This window comes from Solea solea, chromosome 6 (genome assembly GCF_958295425.1).
Source record: "Solea solea chromosome 6, fSolSol10.1, whole genome shotgun sequence".
Lineage (NCBI taxonomy): Eukaryota > Metazoa > Chordata > Actinopteri > Pleuronectiformes > Soleidae > Solea > Solea solea.
This window is the reverse complement of record NC_081139.1, coordinates 4159138-4169970: the sequence shown is the minus strand read 5'-3', so window position 1 is coordinate 4169970 and position 10833 is coordinate 4159138. Positions and strand designations below refer to the sequence as shown.

Here is a 10833-nt window from a genome sequence, read left to right as displayed (position 1 = left end):
GCACATCGTATCATATATGGTTCTAAATCCTACCCGTGCTGCATTACTTGTGGATGATCCCTCTTTTAAAAAAGAATTACACTTGATATTCCAATTCCGTCACACCCTTTCTAACACAGAGACAAAAAGACTGGAAGCCAACGGGTGTGGCTACAAATGTTGGACCCCTTGACAACAATGGACAACAGCAAATATCATCGATCCATGTCACCTCAGGGAGTCGGTCACATCCACACCCACACCCCGTGGCACCCACCAGCTCCTGGTAGGCTATAAAAGGCCCATATGGTGTACAGTGACATTTCTATCAGAGACAAAAGAACAATTCATTAGATTAGAATGACCTCTCTTAGTTTGTAGGTCCAGCCGGTAAAGGACAGGTCACTCCCTCTGCCCGCATGGAGAAAGGTCGAAGAACTTTGGCTGAAGGTTCAGGATGGACTCCTCAGCAGAGCACTGGAGAACACAAATTCACAGGTCAGTCGAACACAGCGTGATTTGAGAAGAATAGAAAACCTGTTGATTTGAGTTCTTTGTTAAATTTACGAGCCATAAATGACGTCTTACAGGACATTCACATCCCACGGGGAAGATCCAGGTCGTTGGGGACGCAGTTCAGTTCACAGTGGACGTGAGCGAATTTTCGCCAGAGGACGTTATCATCACATCCTCAAACAACCTGCTGGAGGTCCACGCTGAGAGGGTGAGCCATAGTGGGGGGCCTGGTCTTTAAAGTAAAAGTTAAGTAAAGTTTAGGAACTGCAAAAGAGCACGTACAGGGAAGGGGTTACTTCTTAACATAACTGAGTGAAATATATGTCATAGGATCGTAATTATGGGAAGTTTCTTCTGGAACCAAAGGGTGAAATTCCCATTTTTTGGGCATAACTGTATACAACAGCTTTATAACACTGTTCACAAGAACTCAAATGTCTTCAAGTGTCTTTGAAAGTCAGGATGTGAGAGGAAAATCAGACCTGACACCATCAGACTTTTGGAGCAGCTCTTGCCTTTGCAGCAAGACTAGTTTGAAAGATAATGCAAGAACAATCTGCCTCCTGTGACGTTTTCTGGCTGGAATATAGAACTTCAAATGTGAATAAAAGTGAATGCAATTCTGAAATATTAGGTAAAACTACACTCAATCTATGGCCTGTTTTACAAATATTATCTCCGTCTTTCAGTCCTGTTTGTAAGATGCAAAATGTCCCCACACCTGATCATTCATTCATTCATTCATTCATCTTCTACCGCTTCATCCTCCACATGAGGGTCATGGGTCGCTGGAGCTAATCCCAGCTGACAAAGGGCAAATTCACACTCACATCTGTGGTCAGTTTAGTGTCCAATAACCTCTGCATGTTTTTTGGACTGTGGGAGGAGACTGGAGAACCCAGAGGCCCCCATTTGTACCAGGTCATGAACCCAGATGTATTTGCTGCAAGGCAACAGTGCAAGCCATTACTCCGCCATGTGGCAGTCCACTCCCCTCCTGATTTGATTTCTCAAATATTTATTCAAATAAAAATATTTATTATAATAATAATAATAATATCTCTTCCAAGCAGCTGGGAAAAGATGGCACAGTCACAAATACATTTTCACACCGGTGCACACTGCCATCAGATGTGGACCCCGTGTCTGTGACCATGTCCATGGAGAGCAGTGGGATCCTGACAGTCAGAGCTCACAGGGTTTGTTCTCTCTTAGAGTTTAAAGTCAGTAAATAACAATCACATTTGTGTTGTTTTTCCAAATGTTTTATTCTTGTTCTGTTCTGTTCTGTCACTCTAGATGTCATCTCTGCACTGAATCACTCTGGTCTCAGTAGCCGCACGACAGCGCCCACTAGTGCCGAGGCCGAAGAACAATGAAGCATTCACTGACTATGGGAAACATGAGCAACACAATCTAGTCCTCTCGACTCGACATCCACATTGCAAATACCCGGAAAAAACCCCAAATCAAAACTGTTTACAACTGGTTGTTAGGTGCTAGTATTATTTGAGTATTATTTACAAAGCAACAGGTTGCAAATAAATAAGTCGAATCAAATAAGTTTGCAGCATAACAATGCACATCAACTCTTTTTCTTCAAATAAAAAGTGGAGATGACCAATTTTCATTAAAAACAGTAATTAAATATGTAATAAAATTCACATTGCGCATACTCTTTTTGTAGGTGTTGAGTGCCGTTTTAGTGGCAGTGACAATAGTAGACCACACTACACCGCTTATTCTGATGATACACACATTTGTCCCTGTGTATGACCATAGCAGAGGTGGAAAGTAATTAGTGACCTCTGACCCATTTGGACCCATATTGCATATTTTATTTTGTCAGCACTTTAATTTGTAAAGGTTTGCCTTTAATTAAAAACAATTAATGTGATATTAGTGTCCCCACAACCACAACCTTATTAAAAAAAGTAACTCAGTAACCTTTACCAATACATTTTAAACAAGCTACCATTTTACTTTAAGAGTACATTGTTAGACCAGTACTTTTACTTTAATAAAATAGCGTTACTTTAACTTGAGTAGAATATTAAGTACTTCAACCTCTGGACCATAGCTTTGAAATCACTGGCATTAGTATTATGTGATGTCAACTGACTGTACAGTTTATTATTTACCATTTTAAATTATTTACCGCGTTTAACTTGTTTACCAAAACGTACGTTACTTACTATAAGAAATTACCAAAACGTCGCGTTAGACTTTTAAAATGCAGCAGGTTGAGTACCAGATACAATCGGCGTAAATACAAACCTTTCTTTTGCACCTGAAGGCAACACGACGAACGAACGGAAGTGACGTTATGGTCGTCAAGGGACGTTTTGGTTTACGGAAGTGATTGAGCTGTTGGTAGTTTGTTAAAGAGCGAATTACTGACCGCATTTAAAACCTTTTCAACGACTAAATGAATGTTTTTTGGTAACATTGCTTTGACTTGCATCTGTTAAACCGATAAAGAAGTCGAATGTGTCGATATTTTTTCCGGAAGAACATGACACACATATGATGCTAACTCGGTTAGCTTCATAAACATCAACAACACGAACAACATGGCAGATGTTCGTCCTCCCGCTCCAGGATCGGTGCTAGTAAGTGACTGGCATCGATGTAAGGAGAGCAAAGAGTTTTTCAACAAGATTCTCCACAAGAAAATGCGCAAAAACTTCGGTATGTGTTGTAATTGAATACAAGTCTGAGCTGAATATTTTTGCTTTCATGCTAATTTTTCCACTACATTTCAATGGTAAATGTTTATAGTCAACTGCAGTTATCTGACAGCTGCATTACAAATGATGCGTTTACTAACACAACATTTGAAAAGATTATCAATAAATATGTTTTGTTAAAGATTTAACAATTTGAAAGTACATACAAGTAGAGCTGAGGATCGACTTATGGTTTGTACTGGTGAGTATTTTATTTTTGTCTTAGCTGATAGAAAAAGTCCCTTCACATTTCGATCAGTGTCTTCTCACTTTTATAGAACAGAAGAGATCTTTTTGTCATTGTTATGTTAAAACAATGAAAAACATATCAGAAGCATATAAAAAACAAATGTATCAGTGGGGAAAAAATAGTGAACTGTCTATTTGACTATCATCTAATCATACATGATTCAACCTGAATGAAGATTGAATAGACCCAAAAAATGCAATTATAGGGAAAAGATACTGCATAGAACAAAGTGTGTGGAAGAAATTTTCCTTTAGGAGGAAACTTTAACTAATTTATATATCCAGCATCTTAGCAAAGCACAAGCCAGGCCTACCTTTTTTTAGTCTTAATATTTAATGGTCCTGCCTTCTTAAATATGACAGGTTTCTGCTTTACTTTTTAATTACTCTGATAAAACATGATTACGAAACTATTAGACATATGAATGTGTTGTCAGTTGAGAAAATAAACAGATCAGTCCATGTAATAAATGATCATTAATTGTATTTTTTTATTATTATTTTTTAAATCAGGTGCAATGCTGTTTACCTTAAGTAAGACATTTTCGTACACTGTGGTCTTACTTATAACAAATTACAGAATCTGAGTATGTGCTCCACTCTTGGTGTATACTCACGAGCAACATGGGGTAATGAGTCTTGCCCAGCAGGGACACATCGGCATGTAGACTAGCAGAGCCAGGAATCGAACTCTCGGCCTTCCAACTACCACAGAGTCACCATCACCCCTCTGGCCACATCGTGATTATGCAACAAATTTTCAGAGTAGTTAGTTATCCTTCAAGATATCAGTCACAAAACATGGCTGGAAGACATTTACACTATCACTATCAGAATATTCGTCTATTAAGTTGATCTCCTGGGAAATTGTTGGTAGTTTACCAACATATGTTAAGATTTAAATTTGTCAATATTACATTTAGGTGTCATATGTTATCTTATGAGGCTCTAGAAATATTGTTTTTCAGGCTATTGCTTGTTTGACATTTTGAAAGGTAAAATTACACATAATTACACCTTTCATGCCTCTATAATACTTAAGTTGGGACAACCACCATTAACTACAAATGCTATCAAACAAATAGGCCTAATGGGAAAATACCCAAAAGGCATATAGTCTTAAATGTGGAATAACATTTGAAACACTTCAAAGTAAAGAGACTAATCTGTTACACAGAAACTCAATGGCAGTTTCATGCTGGAGGGCAGACTTTCATTTGGTTTAACCACTTTGTTGGCAGCGTATGAAAAACATGGATGTACAATTGAAAATCTGGTGGGGGTTTTTGTTTACAGGCCTGTTGGAGTCTCCAGTGATGCCTCCACAAGTGGCTGTGGACACAGTTCACTATAAGATTTTTATCTCTGGCAAAAGTGGAGTTGGGAAAACTGCACTTGCTGCTCGTCTCGCTGGTCTGAGTATTCCTAACTTGCACTATGAAACAACAGGTAGGTCCCGGTTTCCCACTGAGGTCGACAGAAACAGTTTACTCTTGTTAGTCAGTTTGACCTATATTTTTCTCTTTTTCAAATGTTATCCCACAAATATTTTCTGTTTCTGCAGGGATTGAAACATCAGTGGTGTATTGGCCAGTGAAGCTGAAAGACAGCGGCAGAGTGCTTTTCTTCCGTCTACAGCTGTGGGACTGTGGAGAGAACGCCTTACGTAGATTCGACCATTTGCTTCCCGTATGTATAAAACACACGATTATTATGACTCCTGCACTGAACATGGGAGCAACAGAAAAGGCACAATTATGCACTTTGTATAATTATTGAACAAATAGCCAATCTGCTAATCACTCTGCCTTGTCTCCCAGTCTTGTAAGGAGCAGGTGGACGCCGTCCTTTTCCTGTTTTCCTTCACCGACAGGACATCCTTTGACGATCTGTCCAATCAAATCGCCAAGTGGATGGTTCCACCTGTGAGTCCAGTGGTCAAACTGGTGGTTGGCACCAAGTATCCTCTTATGAATTTGTATGCTGGGTTTCTTCATCTTTTCCTTGTCAGTTATGAAGACACAGTCGTCTTTTAGTTTTGTATTTTGCCCCTTTAAACTCGAAGCATTTTAACATTTATGTAGTTGTTGACAAACTACTGCATTTGGCATGTGAAATGGGTTACAGCAGACTTTTAAACAACATTCACAGTATAAACTTTGACAAAAGCAAATGTGATTATTTTTACCGCCATGTAACAATATTTTCAGTAAACCAGATTGATAAATGATTTTAAACTTATTTTATTTATTATGTAAAAGCTGGAAAAAACAAAAATCTGTGGGTCCTGACCCAGTGTCTAGGAATGATTAACCTCTTTGTGACTTTGTCATCGTTAGGATTTTGACAGTTAGTTTAATATAAATTAAGTTTAAAGCTATAATTTCCTTAATGCTTTATTCAGATTTGATCTCTTCATGCACTGTGACGTGGCAGAGAGAGACGTGAAGCTCTTCCAGGAGAGGTGGAGGTTACCGCTGCTGCGCGTGGGAGGGGAGGTCAGCGACGGCCTGGGTGACGTAGCTCCCGTCCTCAACTGTCTGGCAGAGCAGCTGTGGCATCAGGATTGCGTCACAGCGGGATCCACAGGCATCCACACACAGGAGACGGAGACTCTTCTCTGAATACTTAAGAGTTAAAAAAAAAGAAAGAAAAAAACTCAATGTACAAACACCTCAGTGTCTGCCTTTGAGGAACTGCTTTAGCAGCAGGTCTGAGAAACTTACTTTACACTGGTTTTACCAAGGGATTTAGTTGAGTCATGGTAGGAAAAAAAAAAAAGGAAAGAAAAAGTGTTTCAAGGCCGTTTTAAGGTCAGGATCAGGGTTTATTTGTGACTTCTCCGTCCCTAATCACCAGTTTTGGGTCTCCTGACCAGGGCATGATGAGTATCTCACAGCAGTAAAAAGTGAAGGGCCTTTAAAGTAATGGCTCAAACACTGTAGAACTGTCTCACTTTTTTGCCTTTGCTCCGTGCATGTCTTTTAGGGTGCTCAGTTTCCTGAGTTCTGCATACATTTACAATGTTTTCTCCTAATCTTTGTGATTTGTGTCCTTGTATTTAATACCCATGTGTTTGTAAATCACTGAATTCATTTTTTCCCCCCTCTATAGCTGCTGTAGAAAATTTTACTTTATCTGAAAATGCATTTGCTCAGTCAAAACAGATTAATTTTACTGTAAATGCCCAGTTAGCCATTTATCATGACATGGATTGAGGCATGTGCTGTATAAGTTTGGCTTGATCAGATTATTTTATTTTTCCGTAATTTATAAAAACAAGGCAGGTATTAAATACGAGCAACAGCAAAAAAAAAAAAAGTATAAAAGTTTCCCTTCACCTCATGTGCGTCTGCTGTGTGGAGAGTTCAGTGCTTATTTGAATCATCAGTGCCGTCACATTTCCTTTGTCTAGAACATTCAGTGCAGATAAAGCTCAACGGTGAACAACGTTAGTGTCAATTACCACAACTGGAAGTGTGCAAGTAAAAAAAAAAAGAAAAAAAAAAGCGTGGCATCTAAAGTCTCATGTTCCATCACTGTGTACTTGACAGCAGCTTCATCCATGTCTCTTTATCTGCCCTGCAGTACAACAACAAAAAAAAGTAGAAGTTGTCACAGATGATATGATTCTGACGGAGATTTATTAGTCGGCATGAAGATGATATTAAATGAGTTTGCTCTCACTTTGTGTTTGTCACGAGTATCATGGCTGTGGGATGTCCTGTGCGGCTGTGTAAGAGATGCAGCAGGAAGGATTCTGGGGGTAAACTCAGGACTTCGGTCTTCAGGTGCTCAATGCGCACGTGTGTGGGGAACACGGTGTGATCCATGACTATGAACCTTTGATCCCTGAACATGAGGAAAAAAATAATAATAATCTGATTAGTGTATGCGTAACCTTCAGTGTGTCAGAAGTAATACATGAATATTTCAATCTCAAATACTAGGGATGCGAATCGGTATCAGTCAGTTTCGGTCCGATACGGGTCACAAATCACTGGATCGATATCAGACAGATAAAAAAAAATGTAGAATCCGAAAGCTAAAAAACATTTTAGCCGAGTCATGTTTGGGCTGTTCTTTTTGGGAGAATAATATTTGTTACACAGTTGGAGAAATGTCTTTGAAATGACTCGACACAAATGTGTCAACAGCTTCATAAATGGTCTAAAATGACTGTGTCGCACTGATATCGGTAGATAGTCGAGTTTTTGATATCGGACACAAAAATCCCTATCAAATACCTTTTAAGAGAGATGATGAGCAGGTCATTGAAGAGGTGGAGGTAGACACTGACGAATGATGGCCTGGAGTTGTAAGTGCCCTCCAAGGTCAGCTGTCTCACGGGACCTTGATGCACCAGGAAACGCTCACTTACAACCAAAGGAACGGACTGCGTGACGAAGGGTAGTCTGTTACGAGTGAACTGCCGTCTACATCTGAGTGCATTAGGAACTTTAGGAACGACATAAACAATTCTTACCTTCACTTTACCAAAATCCAGCAGCATTTCAAGGTAGACCAGCTCTTCGATTTGTTTCATTTTGCGGACGCCCTTGTCACAATCTGCTGCAATCTGGTGAGAGCAGACGTTGGTGGAAGAAGAAGAATTCTCAGAAGGTTAAAAATCGCTGGATCAGATACAGGAAAAACAAAAAAACCTAAATATTACAAAGAGATGGAGCTCAAACACGTGACCAGAACTCAAGGAATGCAGTTTTCATGCGAGTTATATGGACTTATTTTAAGATAACATTTTGTAAAAAGACTGATATTGTAGAAACTCAAGGTTGTGATAACGGTGTTGGCATTAAAAGCGGTGTTGAGCCATCCATTAGAAATACTGTTCCAAGTTTAAGCACCAACATATACCTAAAATGCACAAACTAAAAGTACTCAGGCAGGAAAATCTCTATAGATGAACACTTGAAAGTCTCTATTTGTTTACTACTGGGTGGATTTTTTTGTTAATTCCTGTTTATTCAGTACAATTTTACAGAACATCACCTCAATGACATAGTTTCCATTCCCCATTTTAGACTAAGACAAATGTCTAGATCTTGAAAGTAAAAAAAAAGCAGGATTACCTCATGAACAGCTTCTTTTGCTTTTTCCACATTTGGCACTGAGTCACAGTCTGGTTGTGTCAGTTTCAGGATGTTCTAAATGGAAACCACACAAATATATATAAACACCTTCCGTATGAAACATTCTGCATCAAGGCAGCGTTTTCAACTCCAATCTACCTCTAGTAGAAGCTTAATGCGAGTAATTCTCTGGAAGGGAAGCACGAGGAATGACTTGAGGTTCTGTCTTTGACACACTGGGTCACTCTCGAGCCTCTTGAGTGAATACACAAAGTCTCGGTTTTGCTGCCTGGGGGAAAAAAGGGCAAGTGAAGACTGTACTAGACACACACATAACAAGTTTAAGATGCCATATCTCGAGACTTACAGCAGCTGGTTGACTAGAGCCTCCTGATACATCATGTTGGTCACATATGGCACATAGAGTTTGTGAAACTCTGGGCCGTGCTGGAGAACGATGTCCCCGACCTGAGATATTAACACACACTCTCCCAGTCGTATCTCCAGGTCCATGAGAAATCTGGAATCAGCAGGAAACCAGGTTTTACCATCAAACACAATAACAGTTCAAAAGGTATTAAGAGGTTCTTCTGTGTGTGGAGTGCTCACTTTTCGCTGGCTGCCCTGACGTGACGGATGTTGGAAAATAAAATGTGATGCTCCATCTGAGGCAGGGTCTGCTTCAGAGTCTTGGACGCGTAGAAGTGATCGACCGCAACTCCAAGGCTCCTCAAGTAAGACGCTTCGGAACTGATCAACTCAAACATGGACTTGAAATGAACAAAATGGATCAAATGTTTTCCCTCGGTCTATTCCCCGTGCATTCTCACCATCACATCAAAGACCAAAACACTGAACTGATCCAACTCAGCATTTCCTGTGGGTAGAAGACACCCGACCGCTCATCCATCCTCTCTATAAACCTCTATTTCTTAGGTGTTTTATACAACCTACGGTACTAATAACTCCTTTATAGGTGACATTTTATCAAAACTATCCGGGGCCTGTCCTGTGTACACTTTCACTACAATAATAATACAATTATGACATGGTAGCTTGTGATCTTTTACTCAAAATAAGAATTTGTTCATGGTCCCTATTGTGAAAACCCTGCGAGGGAAAGAAAGATAAATTCTTACTCTCAATCAATAATCTTTTCATCCTTGTAATACATTTAAGAGTAAATGTCAACCTGAAACTTCACTGTGGCACCATGCTTCACATACTTGTATCCTTTTCACACGTGAGCACGAGTAAGAGTACGAAAGAGCTTCTCACACCTCCTGAAGGCGAATCTCTTTGGGGGTCAAGCGGTCGAGCAGGCCAGACGCCTTCACCTCGTCCAGATCGTGCCACAGTGTACATGGCGTTACCCTGATAGGCTGAGGTGGAGGCGAGGATAGGGCGACTTCAGGGAGTCGTGACGGAGAGGACGTGGCCTCAGCAGACAGAAAGGGGCTGAGACGGGAGTGCAGACCCTGCACATACTGAGGCGATATCAGTTCAGACAGAAAGGTCTTGTCCAGCCTGTGCACTCCCCTCTTCACCTCCTGCAGACAATAATCCTGATACAATGGCACTGCAGAGCAAAGGATGAAAACACAGGCATCAACACAAATGATTAACATTCAGGGACTCCCAAGAGGATTCTGGGAGATGCTTACCAATCTGGATGTACTTTGACTGGAATGATATTCTCAGCTCTTCCTTCTCGTCGTCCTTTCGTTCCCTTGTGTGAAAAGCAAGCAACGCTCAAGTTTTCCTGCTTAACTGTAATGTTTGTAGAAATGACTCGCGGCCTCTTACCCCTCTGCAGTCTCATCCTCATCACACAAGGACAAAGATGAGACATCTTCATCAAGTCTAGGAGCTGAGAACAACTTTGCCACAGATAGCATTTTCCCAAAACTCCACATGTGCGTTAAAGCCGAAGACGTGTCTGTGCAAGAACTGAAAAAAAAAAAGACATTTCACCTCACAATAAAAATAAAAAGGTTCACATCAGTGATAGAGGCGTTTACCTGCCATTGTCCAGCTGGTTCATGGGGTCACTGGTCTCATCATGGCTCCCACTATCCTCGGCCTCCAGAGAAGGAAGCTGCTCGCTTGTCTCTGTGGTTAATATATGTGATACTAAACTATTCACGAGATGAGGATTCCCAAAGTAGGAGTGCAGATTAGCGAGGATGTCGCCGCTGCTGCACAGGGAGCTCTGGTTCTCTTCTCCGTGATCACACTGGGCCATAATACTTTAATGTTGATGTTCCCGC

The 10833-nt window shown here is 40.4% G+C and overlaps 3 protein-coding genes across 3 annotated transcripts; 2 read left to right on the top strand and 1 right to left on the bottom strand.

Annotated features, from left to right (window-relative positions):
• The first annotated feature begins 287 nt into the window (after positions 1 to 287).
• LOC131461365 (heat shock protein beta-7-like) lies at positions 288 to 2115 on the top strand. The gene is made up of 4 exons (XM_058632561.1): positions 288 to 477; positions 570 to 703; positions 1569 to 1694; positions 1795 to 2115. The coding sequence occupies exons 1-4, from the start codon at positions 399 to 401 to the stop codon at positions 1810 to 1812; spliced, it is 357 nt and encodes a 118-aa protein (XP_058488544.1). The 5' UTR covers positions 288 to 398; the 3' UTR covers positions 1813 to 2115.
• Positions 2116 to 2769: 654 nt separating this feature from the next.
• Positions 2770 to 6794, top strand: cplane2 (ciliogenesis and planar polarity effector 2). Its single transcript, XM_058632560.1, has 5 exons — positions 2770 to 3186; positions 4770 to 4922; positions 5038 to 5162; positions 5294 to 5433; positions 5878 to 6794. The coding sequence occupies exons 1-5, from the start codon at positions 3069 to 3071 to the stop codon at positions 6095 to 6097; spliced, it is 756 nt and encodes a 251-aa protein (XP_058488543.1). The 5' UTR covers positions 2770 to 3068; the 3' UTR covers positions 6098 to 6794.
• On the bottom strand, positions 6308 to 10808 carry si:ch73-15b2.5 (rho guanine nucleotide exchange factor 5). Its single transcript, XM_058631127.1, has 12 exons — positions 10585 to 10808; positions 10370 to 10513; positions 10228 to 10292; positions 9844 to 10142; positions 9173 to 9333; positions 8931 to 9083; positions 8723 to 8852; positions 8564 to 8638; positions 7960 to 8052; positions 7721 to 7869; positions 7161 to 7325; positions 6308 to 7055 (listed from the first exon to the last, which is right to left on the bottom strand). The coding sequence occupies exons 1-12, from the start codon at positions 10806 to 10808 to the stop codon at positions 7010 to 7012; spliced, it is 1704 nt and encodes a 567-aa protein (XP_058487110.1). The 3' UTR covers positions 6308 to 7009.
• Between the last annotated feature and the right edge of the window lie 25 nt (positions 10809 to 10833).

Coding starts and splice junctions, on each gene's coding strand:
- LOC131461365 (XM_058632561.1), top strand. CDS start 399: ATGGAGAAAGGTCGAAGAACTTTGGCTGAAGGTTCAGGATGGACTCCT. Junction 478..569: donor TGGAGAACACAAATTCACAG/GTCAGTCGAACA, acceptor GACGTCTTACAG/GACATTCACATCCCACGGGG. Junction 704..1,568: donor TGGAGGTCCACGCTGAGAGG/GTGAGCCATAGT, acceptor TCTTCCAAGCAG/CTGGGAAAAGATGGCACAGT.
- cplane2 (XM_058632560.1), top strand. CDS start 3,069: ATGGCAGATGTTCGTCCTCCCGCTCCAGGATCGGTGCTAGTAAGTGAC. Junction 3,187..4,769: donor GAAAATGCGCAAAAACTTCG/GTATGTGTTGTA, acceptor TTTTGTTTACAG/GCCTGTTGGAGTCTCCAGTG. Junction 5,434..5,877: donor AAACTGGTGGTTGGCACCAA/GTATCCTCTTAT, acceptor TGCTTTATTCAG/ATTTGATCTCTTCATGCACT.
- si:ch73-15b2.5 (XM_058631127.1), bottom strand. CDS start 10,808: ATGGCCCAGTGTGATCACGGAGAAGAGAACCAGAGCTCCCTGTGCAGC. Junction 9,334..9,843: donor AAGAGATTCGCCTTCAGGAG/GTGTGAGAAGCT, acceptor GTTCATTTCAAG/TCCATGTTTGAGTTGATCAG. Junction 7,056..7,160: donor ATACTCGTGACAAACACAAA/GTGAGAGCAAAC, acceptor GTTGTACTGCAG/GGCAGATAAAGAGACATGGA.